General features: G+C 41.3%; 1 protein-coding gene across 5 annotated transcripts in view; it reads left to right on the forward strand.

Moving 5' to 3' along the window:
- Window positions 1-14,388, forward strand: part of CHCHD6 (coiled-coil-helix-coiled-coil-helix domain containing 6) — a 327,253-nt gene that overhangs the window by 177,161 nt on the left and 135,704 nt on the right. For 4 of the 5 annotated variants that reach the window (XM_064274780.1, XM_064274782.1, XM_064274784.1 and 1 more), the window contains exon 5: window positions 12,907-12,990. The exons of the other annotated variant lie outside the window; for it this stretch is intronic. In XM_064274780.1, the coding sequence (XP_064130850.1) occupies window positions 12,907-12,990 (84 nt within the window). The remainder of the gene's footprint in view (window positions 1-12,906; window positions 12,991-14,388) is intronic. 5 annotated transcript variants of the gene reach the window in all.

A 14,388-nucleotide genomic window follows, 5' to 3' on the forward strand; every position in this document is an offset into this window, starting at 1 on the left:
TTAAATCAGGGAAAATTATGTATTTTATATTTTTTCATGGGTATACAGTTTTTTATACAGTTTGTTTATTTCTTTTGTAGCATTCATCACATTGTATTTATTGGTTAGTTTGTTACTTGGGCTTCTTGAATCTGTAGATTTATACTTTTAACACATCTGGAAAGTTATGATTTGTTATTCTTCAAATATTCAAATATTTTTCCACTACTACCATTCCTGCCAGGAATCCAATTACATGTATGTTGTTGTTAGGTGCCATGGTATTGGTTTCAGCTCACAGTGACCCCATGTACAACAGAATGAAACACTGCCCAGTCCTGTACCATTCTCACAATCTTTGTTATGCTTGAGCCCATTATTGCAGCCACTGTGTCAATCCATCTCATTGAGGGTCTTCCTCTTTTTCACTGACCTTTAACTTTACCAAGTGTAATGTCCTCCTCCAAGGGCTGGTCCCTCCTGATAACATGTCCAAAGTACGTAAGACAAAGTCTCACCATTCTCCCCTCTAAGGAGCATTCTGGTTGTACTTCTTCCAAGACAAGTTTGTTTGTTCTTCTGGCAGTCCAAGGCACGTTCAATATTCTTCTTCGGTCTTTCTTATTCACTGTCCAGCTTTTGCATGCGCACGTATGTTAGACCACTTGATATTGAAATTGTCCTACAGGCCATTGAGGCAGCATTCACTTTTTTTAGGCTTGCATTTCAGATATTATACTTTTCAGCTCTAGAAATTCTATTTGGTTCTTTATAATGGTTTCCTTTTATCTTTTCATTATGTTCATGTTTTCCTTTAAATCTTTGAACGTATGTGTAATGGCTATTTTAAAGTCCTCTTCTGCTAATTCCTTCATCTCTGTCATTTTTGAGTTTTTATTGACTAATTTTTCTCCTGGTTAGGGGTCATGAATTATTTAGTAATATATTTAATTTCTAAATATTTGAGGATTTTCTAGGTATCTTACTTTTATTAGCTTCTAATTTAATACCTTTGTTGTCATAGAACATATTTTGTGTAGTGTCATCCTTTTAAATTTCCTATGGCCCAGGATATGGTCTATCTTCGTGGCTATTCCATGTACACTTAAGAAGAATATCTGTTCTGCAGTTTTTAGATTTAGTTTTCTATAAATGTCAGTTAGGCAAGTTGGATCGCCACATTGTTCAAATCTTTCAAGTCCTTATTGATTTCCATTTTTTTGGTCTAGCTGTTCTTTCAGTATTTTGAGAGAGGGAAGGCCTCAGTGACGGTTGTGAATTTGTCTGTATTCCTAGTTAGTCTGTCAAACTTGCTTTATGTACTTGGTAGCTTTGTTATTAAGTGTATACACATTGACATTTTTTAAACTATTAATTGTCTTTTATGATTATGAACTGCCCTTTTTATGTCTGGTAATATATTTTAATAATTTTATTTTTGTTCTGTATACACAGCAGAACATATACCAATTAAACAATTTCTACAGTCAATTCAGTGACATTGATTACATTCTTCAAGTTGTGCAACCATTCTTACCCTCCTTTTCCAAGTTGTTCCTCTCCCATTAACATAAACTCACTGCCTCCTAAGTTTCCTGTCTAGTCTTTAGAGTTGCTGTTGTCAATTTGATCCCATATAGATAGATCTTAAAAGAGCACAATGCTCAAGGCAGACATTCTTCACTAGTAAAGGTAAACTGTTTTTTGGTTTTAAGAAGACTTCAGGAGATATTTTTGGTTTAAGGTTTAAAGATTATCTTAGAGCAATAGTTTCAGGGTGTCTGGCAATATTTTTGTCTTGAATTCTCCTTTATCTGATATTAATATAGGTACACCAGTTTTCTTATGCTTATAGCATTTGCATGATTTATCTTTCGACCTGCTTGTGTCTTCATATTTAAAGTGTATTTCTTGTCAATAACATGTACTTTTGATTTTCTAAATAGAGTCTTATAACCTTTGCCTTTTCATTGAGGGTGTAGCAGGCAAAATAATGGTCCCCCAAAGATGTCTGTGTTGTAATCCCCTGAACCTGTGAATATGCTTCCTCACCTGGCAGAAGTGATTTTGCAGATGTGATAAGTTAAGGATCTTGAGATGGAGAGATTATCCTTGATTATCTGCATGGGTCCAATGTAATGTTAGTGGTCCTTATAAGGGAAAGAGGGAAGGACCAAGAGAGTCAGAGAAGGAGCTATAATGATGGAAGCAGAGGTTGGGATGATGTGGGTCCATGAACCAAGGGATGTGGGAAGGTTCTAGAAGCTAGAAGAAGCAAGGAAATGGATTCTCCTTTAGAACCTAAAGAAGCAACACAGGTCTACAAACATGTTGATTTTAGTTAAATAAAATCTGTTATAGACTTCTGACCTCCAGAACTGTAAGAGAATAGATTCATGTTGTTCTAAGACATTACGTTTATGGTAATTTGTTAGATCAGCAATAAAAACTAGTACAGGGGTTAAGTGTTTTTACATTTAATGTGATTATCGATATGTTTGGATTTAAATCTACCGTATTGATGTTTGATTTCTGTTTATCCTATCTGTTCTTTGTTCTTCTGTTTCTCCTTTCTTGCAGGTTTTCTATTTTCTGGGGTGGCAGGGAGGATATAGGTAGTGGCAGGAATAAATGCCTCTATTTTAGAATTTCATTTTGTCTCTTCTATTGACTTTTAAAAATTTTTTATTTTGTTGCTGTTGTTGAGGATATATACAGCAAAACCCTCTATTGACTTTTAATTTGTTCTTTTTTTTTTAGTAGTTGCTATAGAAATTATGATATATATTTTTTCCTTTTTAACTTAGCACAGTCTATTAAAAATATTCTATTACTTCAGGAATAAGTTAAGAAATATATTAAAGCACCCTGCTCGAGGTTTTCTGAGCTTTTCAGGTGTGTAGTTTATTGTCTTTAATTAATTTTGGAAAGCTGTTGGATTTTATCTCTTTATCCTTTTGTCCATCTTGTCTCAAACTAGGCTCCCAATTAAATGTATGTTATACCATTTGATATTGTCCTGTTGTATTTTATTTTATTTTATTTTTTATTATTTTGTATTTTTGCATTTCATTTGGGATAATTTCTAATGAGTTGTTTCCAAGTTGATTGATTCTTTCCTCTGCTTTGTCCAGTCTGCTGATAAACCTGTGATTTCATACCGTATCATTTCTAGCCTGTCCATTTGGCTTTATTTTATAGTTTTTTGTAGTGCCAGTGAAAATGATGTAGGAAGGACCTTTCCTACCACCTGACAGATTCTTGTGCTGTGGTGGATTGTATGTTGTTATGACCTAGAAGCTATGTCACCAGTATACCAGAAGGGTCATCCATGGTGGACAGGTTTCAGCAGAGCTTCTAGACCAAGACAGACTAGGAAGACCTGGAGATCTACTTTTGAAAATTAACCAATGAAAACTTTATGAATCACAACATTGTCTGAATTGCTTGCTTTGGACATGTCATCAGGAGGGATCAAAAGCTAGAGGAGAACATCATGTCTGGTGAAATAGGAGGCCAACAAGGGCATGGGAGATTTTCAGGGAGATAGATTGGCACACTAGCTGCAACAATGGACTTGAACATGTTGGTCACTGTGAGGATGTCACACGACCAGGCAGTGTTTTGTTTTGTTGACCGTGAGGTGGCCATGAGTCAGAGTCAACTTGATAGCAACTAGAGAAAACAACAAGAACCTCCAAAAATCCTCTCCTCCATAAAAGTAACAAAAAATTGTCAGAATCAGTTTTTTCAGAGCTCTGAAAATTAACCAGAGGCTTACACAAATCTATATTATATATATACTACACAAATCTAGGGAGTGTTTATTGAAGAAAAATGACTGAATCTTAGAGTGGTGAGCTTGGTGGCATTTTAACTTGACCTATAAAAGGAGCCCTGGTGGTGCAGTGGTTAAGTGCTCAGCTGCTAACTGAAAGGTCAGTGATTCCAACCCACCCACCACTCCACAGGAGAAAGATGTGGCTGTGTACTTCTGTAAAGATTACAGCCTTGGAAACCTTGTGGGACAGTTCTACTCTATCCTGTAGGGTTGCTATGAGTCGGAATCAACTCGACAGCAGTGGGTTTTGTTTTGTTTTTTATTCTCATCCCCTCTTTTCCAGCTTTGTGGTAGTCTTAAAAACCAGCAGCCTGTAGTCCCAGTGAAAACCAGTAGCCGGACCGTCACTGGATGGGATATAACAGTTTTAGAGTTCCTTCAAAGTCCCGTTCAAGCCTGGTGTTCCCTGGAACATCCTAATCGCTCACCCATTGGAAACAGCCTTTTCCTCAGGGCATTTGTCAAAAACATCAGAGGCATGGCGGGCTTAGGCAGTGGATAACAGTTGAGGCAAACAATAGGGCAGCCCAAAAGCTTAAAAATGAAGTGTCCGTAAACAAACAAAAAACCAAATCTGTTGCCATCGAGTTGATTTTGACTCATAGTGACCCTATAGGACAGAACAAAACTGTCCCATAGAGTTTCCAAGGAGTATTTGGTGAATTCTAACTGCCGACCTTTTGGTTAGCAGCCGTAGCACTTAACCACTACACCACCAGGGTTTCCAAAGTGTCCAGGGGGGATTTAAAAAGCTCTGATATATTCCTGGGAATCTAGAAGGCTGGACACATGTGTAGGGCTGTGCACAAAGAGATCTCAAAGAGATCCACGTCTAGTTCGTAGATAAGAATCAACATAAATCTTTTCCCCTAAATGTGAAGATTAATCAGCTTCCTACTTTCCCACTTCTCAGTCATCTCTGACACCAGCTGTCCATGAAGCACTCTTCTGCTCTCTCTGCTCATAGTCTCTGGGAGCTAGGTGAGAGTTTATAAGTTTAAAGGATACCCTCCTTCAGACTGGAAACCCTGGTGGCGTAGTGGTTAAGTACTACGGCTGCTAACCAAGAGGTCAGCAGTTCAAATCTGCCAGGTGCTCCTTGGAAGCTCTATGGGGCAGTTCTACTCTGTCCTCTAGGGTCGCTATGAGTCAGAATCGACTTGACGGCAGTGGGTTTTTTAGTGGGTCCTTCAGGGTGTCAAATACATAGATGCCAGTCACAAACTCAGGAGTCCACGTGACACCCTTATTTCTGGCCTACGGGCCACAAATTTAGAGTTTCCCCACTGCCTTTTTAGGGTGCCAGCTGCAAGCTCAGGGCTTCCCCTGGGCTCCCACACTTTCGCCTTCTGGCTCCTGTTACTCCTTTGGGTTTCATAAGTCACTGGAATGACTCACAGAAGTCATAGAAAATACTGTACTTAAATTACGGATTTGTTATAGCAAAAGGATACAATCAGGATCATCATAAGGAAGAGACGCATGGACAAGGTCCGGGAGGGTTCCCAATGTGGAACTTCCATATCCCAAAGAGAGTGTGTCACCCTCCCTTCACCAGCCAGGAAGCTCCTGGATCCTTTGTTTACAGAGCCTTTATTGGCATCATTATGTAGTGTTATGGATTGAATTGTGTCCCCCCAAAACATGTCTTGTAAATCCTAACCTCTATGCCTGTGGTTATAATCCCATCTGGGAATGGCCTGTCTTCGTTGTGTTAATGAGGCAAGATTAGGGTAGGGTGTGCCTTGAGTTAATTTCTTTTGAGATATAAAGGAGATTAAACAAACAAATGAAAAATGCAGAGATGGGGGAAGAGAGATGCCAACCTACCCGAAGATCACCCAGGAGCAGAAGCTCAAAGAAGACAAGAACTTTCCTCTAGAGCTGACAGAGAAAGAAAGAGAAAGCCTCCTCTAGAGCCAGCGCCCTTAATTCAGTCTTCTAGCCTCCTAAACCATGAGAAAATAATTTGTTTGTTAAAGCCACCCACTTGTAGTATTTTTGTTATAGCAGCACTAGATAACTAAGACACGTAATCATGAAGAGGCCTCCTTGCATATGCATGATAGATTAAATCATACTTCCTGAGGTTAGTTGATATTGGGCTACCATGTGGTCTTTTTGGTCTGGCCAGTCCCCGTTCGTTAGCACAGATCATCAGGTGTGGTGTGGAGGTTTTAGATAATAAAGGCACCTTGATTACTCAGGAATTTCCAAGGGCTATCTTTTAGGAACCAAGGACAAAGGCCAAATTGTTTGGTAAGGTGATTAATTACTGCACATCTAAACACATCATAGTCAAATCGTTGAAAGCCAGAGTTACAGAGAGAATCTTGAAAGCAACAAGAGAGAAGTGACTTGTCATGTACAAGGGATTCTCAAGATTAACAAGTGATTTCTCATCATAAACCATGGAAGCCAGACAGGGATGACATATTTTATGGTTTCCATCTCTCTGTGGAAATTCTCCACCTTGTCACACATGTTGCAGACATTTTCTATTAGATTCTTTAATGTATTATAGTTATTTTATAGTTCCTTTGTGTTAATTCCAATATCTGGCCCATTGCTATGTCTGGTTTTATTGAGTATTTTATCCCTTTACGATACATCATATTTTTTGCTTTTTTGTGTATTTTAAAATTTTGCGTAAGTGACCAACCTTGTGTGTAAAACAAAACAAAAAATCCAAACTATAGATACTGAGGTATGCATTTATGTCCAGAAAAGAGTTTCCTTTTATTCTGTAAAACCATTAGTATTGAGGGGTAGATCTCTTCTAAGTAGCATGTAGTTGGATTTTCTGTTTCTTTTTTTTTTTAATCTATACTGATAATCTTTGTCCTTTAATGGGTGAAATTAGTCAGTTTGCATTTTGTATTCATTATCTATTGCAGAGTAAGAAAGTACCCCAAAATTTAGTGGCTTAAAGCAATAAACATTTATTATATCATAGTTTCTGTGAGTTAGGAATCTGAGCACAGCTTAGCTGGGTGCCTCTGCCTCAAGGTCTCTCAAAAGGCTGCGGTCAAGGAGTCTGCTGGAGCTTCAATCCTATCTGAAGGCTTGATGTAAGGAGGATCTGCTTCCAAGTTCACTCAGTAGTTGTTGGCAGGATTTAGTCCCTTGAGGGCTATTGGACTGAAGTCATTAGTTCCTTGCTGGCTATTGACTGGAGGCCTACCTCTTTACCACAGGGGCCTCTCCACAGGATAGCTCACAACATGGAAGCTTGCTTCATCAGTGTGAGCCAAGCAAGAGAGAGTGAAGGGAAGAGTGTAGCTCAGTTTCTCTGTACTGCCTTCCAATTTTCTAATTTTCCCTAGCTTTCCTTAGTATAGGGTTTGTCTTATACATTTTATTTTTCATTTTAATGATTTTTAAATTTATAATATTTCCTTCTTTGGGGGTTTGCCTGTTTCGTGTTGAGAATTTCTTTATTTAAATCAGAAGTTATTTCTTCATTTATCTTTTTGAGCATCTTAAACATTCATATTTAAAATCCTGAATCAATTAGAAATTTGAACACTGACTAGGAATTTAATGATGTTAAGCAATTAGTGTTTTTTTTTTTTTTTTAACTATTGTACTGTGGTTCTGTTTAGGAAAATAGAAGTCCTTATATTTTAGATAAATATATTTAAGTATGTACAGAAGAAATGATATGATGTAAGAAATTTGGCAGTGAGGAGAGAGCAGAGGTATAGGGTAACAAGATTGCCTTTAGTTTACAATGGTTGAAGCTTGGTGATGGGTATCTGGGGTTTTATTATATTATTTTGTCTTGTGTTTAAAATTTTTCCACAATGATAAGCTTTTAAAAATCTTTCATCATATTGTCTCATAAAATTAATTTCATCTGGAGTGAATTCATATTCCAGTTGCCGATTGCTGTGAGTCGGAATCGACTCAATGGCAGTGGGTTTAGTTTCTAAGCATTCTGTTTCTTCATGTGTTTGAGATTTGGTTTGCAGACTTGTTTTGAGTGAAAAGTTTGGTTTTTTATCTTGTTTTGCTTTGCTGTGTTTTCTCAATTTCTGCATGACCTTTTCTACACGTCTAGCATTTTTGCTATTACCTACGCCTGCTCCCAGTGCTGAACCAGGTCTTGTATGGCTTTCTGAGGACCTGGCTCCATGGTGATACAGGTGACACTCCAAGCCAGGAACAGAGCCAGTGGGGCCTGGTCAACTTGTAGTCCATAGGGTGTATCTGAGGCCCCTAAGCTGCCCAGCCTTAAACATACTAAAAACCCTAGATAGGTCTTCAGGAATTTTCACATCAGTTTCTTTTACTAGGGGAAGCAGAGGCTTCAGTAGGCAAGTCTGGCTTCAGTCCCTACCTCTGGGGAGTGCTGTTTGTTTGGATCCCACAGGATAAAGGGGATTCTGGCTGCCTCTGCTTGCTCCAGCCCTGAAGCCTACAGGCACCACGTGGCTCCAGCCTTACCTACTCTTCTGCACTTCTCTTCTGTGTTGGACATTTTTATCTTATTTTTGAACCTGGCCACATCTTTTTAGTCTTCTATTCTTATATTTTATCTGCCATAGCTGTGTGTTTGGAACAGAGTAGATGCATCAAAGTATAAACTCACTGTGCTATCTCGACTGGAGGAAGTCCTTTACTAAATCATAAAAGATTCCTTTCAATTCTGCCCTTCACAGACTTGCTCCAGAGTAGATCTTCACACTGTTGATATTTTACCTTTGTATTGGAGACAACATTCTTAATTCAGTATTTTTTTTTCTGAGAAGGTTTTCTTGGAAATCTCCTTAGAGAAAATAGTACCCACCACCCTACCAGTTACTCTATCTTATGGTCTCCCTAGTACATATCACTATCTGAAATTATCTTATTTCTCGGACCTTAGATGCCGACTGGAATCTAAGGTCCATGAGAGCAGAAACTCTCTCTCGTTTTCCTTTGGCATCCTCAACCCTTTTACAGTAATATCTGTCACATGGAATATACTCAATGAAGTTTTAATAAATTAATTAATAAAACCCACCTGTGCTTTCTGAATTCCAGTGTCATGCTGAGAAATGCATGTGGCATGGTTTCTCGTGTCATGACACAGGATCTTGGTATGCAGTAACCAAATATTGTCCACTCCATTCATTCAGTCATGCAGACCAAGTCATACAGTGCCTGCCTGCCCTGTGCTAGGCATCAACACCAAGGCATTTTTTTTTAATTTGGTAAAATATATATAACAAAACATTTGCCATTTTAACCATTTTTAGGTATACAATTCCGTAACATTAATTATATTCACCATGTTGTACAACCATCACCACTGTCTATTTCCAAAATTTTCATCACCTCAAAGAGAAACATGGTATCCCTTAAACAATAACTCCCTACTTCCCCCTCGCCACAGCCCCTGGCAACCACTGGTAAACTTTGGTCCCTGTGCGTTTGCCTGTTGTAGAATACTGCACATAAGTAGGATCATATAATATTTGTCATTTTGTGTCTGACATCTCACTCAGCACCCTGTTTTTGATGTTCATCCATACTGTAGTGTGTATTAGGATTTTATTTCTCTTTGTGGGGGAATAATATTCCGTTGTACATAGTACCATTTTTTTAATTGGCTGATCTGTCAATAGGCACTTGTGTTGTTTCCATTTTGGCTATTACGAATAATCCTGCAATAAACATTGGTGTACAAGTATCTGTTTGAGTCCCTGCTTTTAAAATTTTGGGGTCTACACCTAGCAGTGAAATTGCTGAGTCATATGGTAATTCTGTGTTTAACGTTTTGAAGAAACAACATCTGTTTTTCACAGCGGCTGCACCATTTTACACCTCCATCAGCAATACAGGAGGGTTCCAATTTCTCCACATCCTCGCCAATACTTTTTATTTCCGGTTTTCTTGACCGTAGCCATCTTAGGTGGGTGTGAAGTGGTATTTCATTATGGTTTTTGATTTGCATTTCTCTAATGACTAATGATGTTGAGCATCTTTTCATGTGCTTATTCACATTCATTTATTTTAAAGCCTTTTTCCATATGTCACCTTCTGTCCATGGCAAATCATTGGGATTTTGTTATAAATCTCAGAGACAAATAAAAACCCGAAAACCAAACTTGTTGATGTCATAGTCGATTATGGCTGGTAGCAACCCTACAGGACAGAGTAGAACTGCCCCAAGGTGTGCCTGGCGGATTTGAACTGCTGACCTTTTTGGTTAGGAGCTGAACTCTTTACCACTGCACCACCAGGGTTTCCAATTGCCTAATAGTTGATGAAGCTGAGGCAGCTGCCTAACTTGTGATAGGAGCAAAGGCTTTGGGGACCTGGTGCAGTTTGGGCAAGGTCCTGGCTTTCATAGGGCTTCCGTGCTGGCAGGAGAGACAGACCTGTTGCTCCCCAAACACGTAGTTATCTGTTGTGTCGGAAACTGGTGAGTCATGTTGCATATTGATGTGAGGTGGAAGGGAGCAGGAAATGAGGCTCAGTGTCTTCAGTATTTCCTCCTGTGTGTCCGAACAGCCTTTCTTTGCCCAAGGAAGCTGCAGATGGTTGGGACTTTTTGCTCTGTGTGTTAGTTCTACGTCCCATTTCTGAGCAGTAGACATCCATGTTGGTGTGGGACCATGAAAGTATGGGCTGAGCAGTCCTGTATCTGGGGTCCAGAGGAGGCTTCCGAATACATCAGCAGGGTGGGTGGGTGCACACGTGAATGAGTCTCCTGTCTCTGCTGCCCCACTTACCCCTACTAAATGGTAGTTGAAAAGCCTCATGACAGTTTTGCTTTCAGGTGTCAGTTTCCTGCTCACCTGGGACTGCTGGCCAGAAAATGGCAGGTACAGAGCTCCTGGAGGTATTTCTGAACTGTCTGCTTAATTGGATCAGACCAGCTTCTCCTCCAAGTGCACAGGGACCATTAACAGTTTGGTGCTGGCCTGAGGGGTGCCAGCTCAGAGTAGCTGTGCTTGCATTCCTGGGCCACAGCCTCAGCATCGGACTTTGAAAAATCCTACAAGAACTCCTCCAGCATTCAGAGTCTTATTGTTGGCATTTAGCTTTTCTGAAGCATTGCCATTCCAGAGGCATTCCAGAGGCATTCCAGAAGCCTTCTTGGCATTTTTGGATATTCTACAGCCACCTTGAAACCAAGTTACTACTCTTTTCTCCATTGTGTAGGTAAGGGGGAAATACACAAGGGATACATAGCTGGTTGCTCCAGCTTCCAGGTCACTCAGCCGTAGAAGGAATGGTAGAACTTGACCCTCAAATTTCCAGCTTGTTGCCAGTCTAGGCTGGCAAATTTCCTTGGGAGTAGCACTGTCTTTTCTTCCCTCCTGTGCCTTTCCTCTGATGCTGGGTTCTCACAAGTGCTGGCATGTGGTCAGCTCCTCATTACTTACCACCCTGTTGCCTCTTCAGAAAGATTTCATGCAGTTGGGGGGAGTAGCATTGCCAAGGAAATGAGCTTTTTTAAAAAATCAGGTCTTATCTTACCCTGTAGTTGTGAATAGTTCGAAACTTTGTGCAGATAGCATAGTGTAGTTTAAAAGTAGAAAACTTAGGACTTTGAAGTCATCCAGACTTAGGCTCACAGTCCAACTAATTCTTTGACTAGCTTCATGCTTCTGGGGTTGTGAGAGTTCATGAAGTCAGGAGCCCAGAACAGTGCCTGGAGCACACTCAGCACTTAGCATGGGCAGATGGCGAGCAGATGGCCCTATGTCTCCACACAAGCACCAAGGCAGGAGTCCTGAATTCTCTCATTATGGGGCTGGGGTTGATGTGGATCTGGGCAGTGGAGGGAGGTGTTGTGGTGGGCAGAGGCAGGCCTAGAGACCACGTCCCAGAAAGCCCCAGAGAGCCCTTTTGTGGTATCCAAGTATGAACCTGTCCACTTCTGCTGGGGTTTCCTTTTCAGCCTTCTCAGCAGTCTTGTGTGGTAGGCACTTTCATTCAGGCTTACACATTAGACCTGAATCAGCTGGAACACCGTGAAGTTAAGTAGATCGTTCAAAGTCATCCAGCCAGTTAAAGGTAGGGCTGGGCTCACCCCTAGGTCTGCCCAGCTGCAGATGGCCTGTGCCTTACCGCCTGTGCCTTACCTGAGCCCTGGGCCTTTTTGTAACTGCTGGTGGCCCCTGGGCTGTGCTTGCTCCCCAGGGATCCACCTCCTCCTGGAGTGCTGGAGCAGCTGCCCCGGGCTCTAGGACTCTCGGGTTGTGCTCCTGTACACACAGACTGTAGGCTCCCCTTTTAGATCCACTGGCCCCTGAGGAGGGCAGCCTGTCTAAGCAGAAGAAAGGTGTCTTGGAATACCAGCACTTAGAGCTCCAAGTGTTAGGAAGGTGGGCGGTACGGTGCTGAGTAATAAGGACTCCGTGGCCAGCAGAGCAGCTCTGGCCATCTGGGCAACATCGCCTCCTTGAGGCGGCACAGCACTGGCTGTGCTCTCCTCCGCCAGGGTCCAAACCCGGCCTTTCCCAGTAGCCGTGAGCTTCTGGACAGTTATCCAGCCCTCTGCTGTGTACGTATTTCCTCATCTGTATCATAGGGGATCACAATAATCCAACCTGTCTTTTAGGGTTATTGTAGTGATTAAGAGCTACAGCTGCTAACCAAAAGGTTGGCAGTTCGACTCTACCAGGTGCTCCATGGAAACTCTATGGGGTGGTTCTACTCTGTCTTGTAGGGTCTGTGTGAGTCAGAATCGACTTGACAACAACGGGTTTGTTTTTTTGGTTTGGTAAGAATCAAAAAATATGTGAGAAGCACTTAGAACCATCCTTGGCACATAGTAAGCCTTCCAGAAATGCCGGTGATTCTCATCTATTAAATGGTCATAGGAATTACCTACCTTGAAGGGTAATTGTGAAAATCAAATACAACATATGTAAACTCTCTGGCCTGTCATAGGTTTTCAATTCATTATTGCTACCATTCTTATTGTTAATGTTGTGATTTTATTGTTGTGATTATCCTAGAAAGAAACCTGAGCTACTGTAGGCTTGGTGGTGTGCAGAAGTCTTGTCAGGCAGGTTTCTCCCTGTAGCGCCCAACGTAGGAACCACTGTTGCCTGCTAATGTAGGCTTTGTTCTCTTCCAACTAGGCCAGGGAGCTGGAAAGCATAGAGGCTGAGCTAAGACGCCGTGACACCTTCTATAAGGAGCAACTGGGGCGCATTGAAAGGAAGGTAAGGCTTGTGCTGGGCTGGCTTTTTCCCGGGCCAGGTCATAAAGTCATCTGACTGGAATCCACCACTATTGTCCTAATGGGAAAGGAGGAGGGAGCAGGGTGCTGGGTGGGGTCCCTGGGCCCCATCCCCCCCAACCAGCCGACTGTGCCATGCCCCCTCCTGACTGTGCCATTCCCCTTCCCGCATTCAACAGCAAGCACCACAAGCTGAATTGTTCAACAAGTTGCAGTCAAAGAGATAATTGGTTTTTAATTGGCCTGCTTTTCGTTGAATTCAGCTGGCTCTGTTATAGTTCAATTTTAGAAAAAAAATCACTTTCGCCACAGGGCGGTGCTCAGAACCAACATACCTTCTTCATTTTAGTTAAGCTGCATTGGATAAAAATAATAATAACGTGAGGTCTTGCTATACAAATATATTAAAGTTGTATTATTGATTTTCTCCTGGGAGTCAGGGAGATCAAAGTGCACCCTGCTGAACACTGTCTACTTTTCTGAGGCTAAGCCTTTGAAATGAATGAGATTTAAAGACACACCATCATGCCTTTCCCCACCGCCCCCAAATCTGCAATGACTCTTGAAAATTCATTTGATAACCTGCTTACTCCTTTTTTTGGTTTAATTTGTTGATCATGACAGATTTTTCAAGAAACGACTTAAAACATGGGAGGGAATGGTTGCGAGGTTAACAAAAAGTGTTCTCCCTCATGCCTGAGACAGTATGCCAAGCAACCTGAGCCATCAGCTTATTGTAGGCAGATCTTTGCAAATCATTTGTCACGGTTTAGAGCTTTGAAATTGACAGTTTGCTTGAGGGGCTTGATTTCCATAGGCATTTTCTCCTGTGACATACCACAGTGGAACCTGTAGAAACGTGGATTTCTGGATTTCCAGGCAGTAGGGACAAGGGGAGCCATCCTCTGTGGGATTTGGGGGGACAGCGAGAACTGACATGATATGAACACAAAGTGCTAACGGTGACATCCAGGAAAGACTGGAGGAATGGGGCAGTGCACCTCCAAGCCGCTGACAGAATTTGTCCTTCATAAGCAATGGCTGTTGCATGAAGCAACCTCATGCACAGATTTGACTATAGTTTGTAATGACAGGGATTGTGAATTGAGAGCCTGGAAAAAGGGTAAGAAAAACCCACCAGCCATAGCTCTAATGATCACAGTTGCCCATATGTTCATAAGCATGGATTTTTTGTTGTCGTTGTTAAGGGGCGCACATTCCTCGGCCTCCCGCTGTGCTCCTCTTGTGTTTCTCTCTCTGGATTTGGCTCCTAGAAGCATGTGTGTATGCGTGTGTTTGGTGTGGAAGGAAATAGCCTCACAGCCTTTTTCCTTCTACCAAATCTGTTTTTCTCTTGTCACTGTCTCATTTCTACTTTATT

The sequence above is a fragment of the Loxodonta africana genome, chromosome 22 (assembly GCF_030014295.1).
Source record: "Loxodonta africana isolate mLoxAfr1 chromosome 22, mLoxAfr1.hap2, whole genome shotgun sequence".
Lineage (NCBI taxonomy): Eukaryota > Metazoa > Chordata > Mammalia > Proboscidea > Elephantidae > Loxodonta > Loxodonta africana.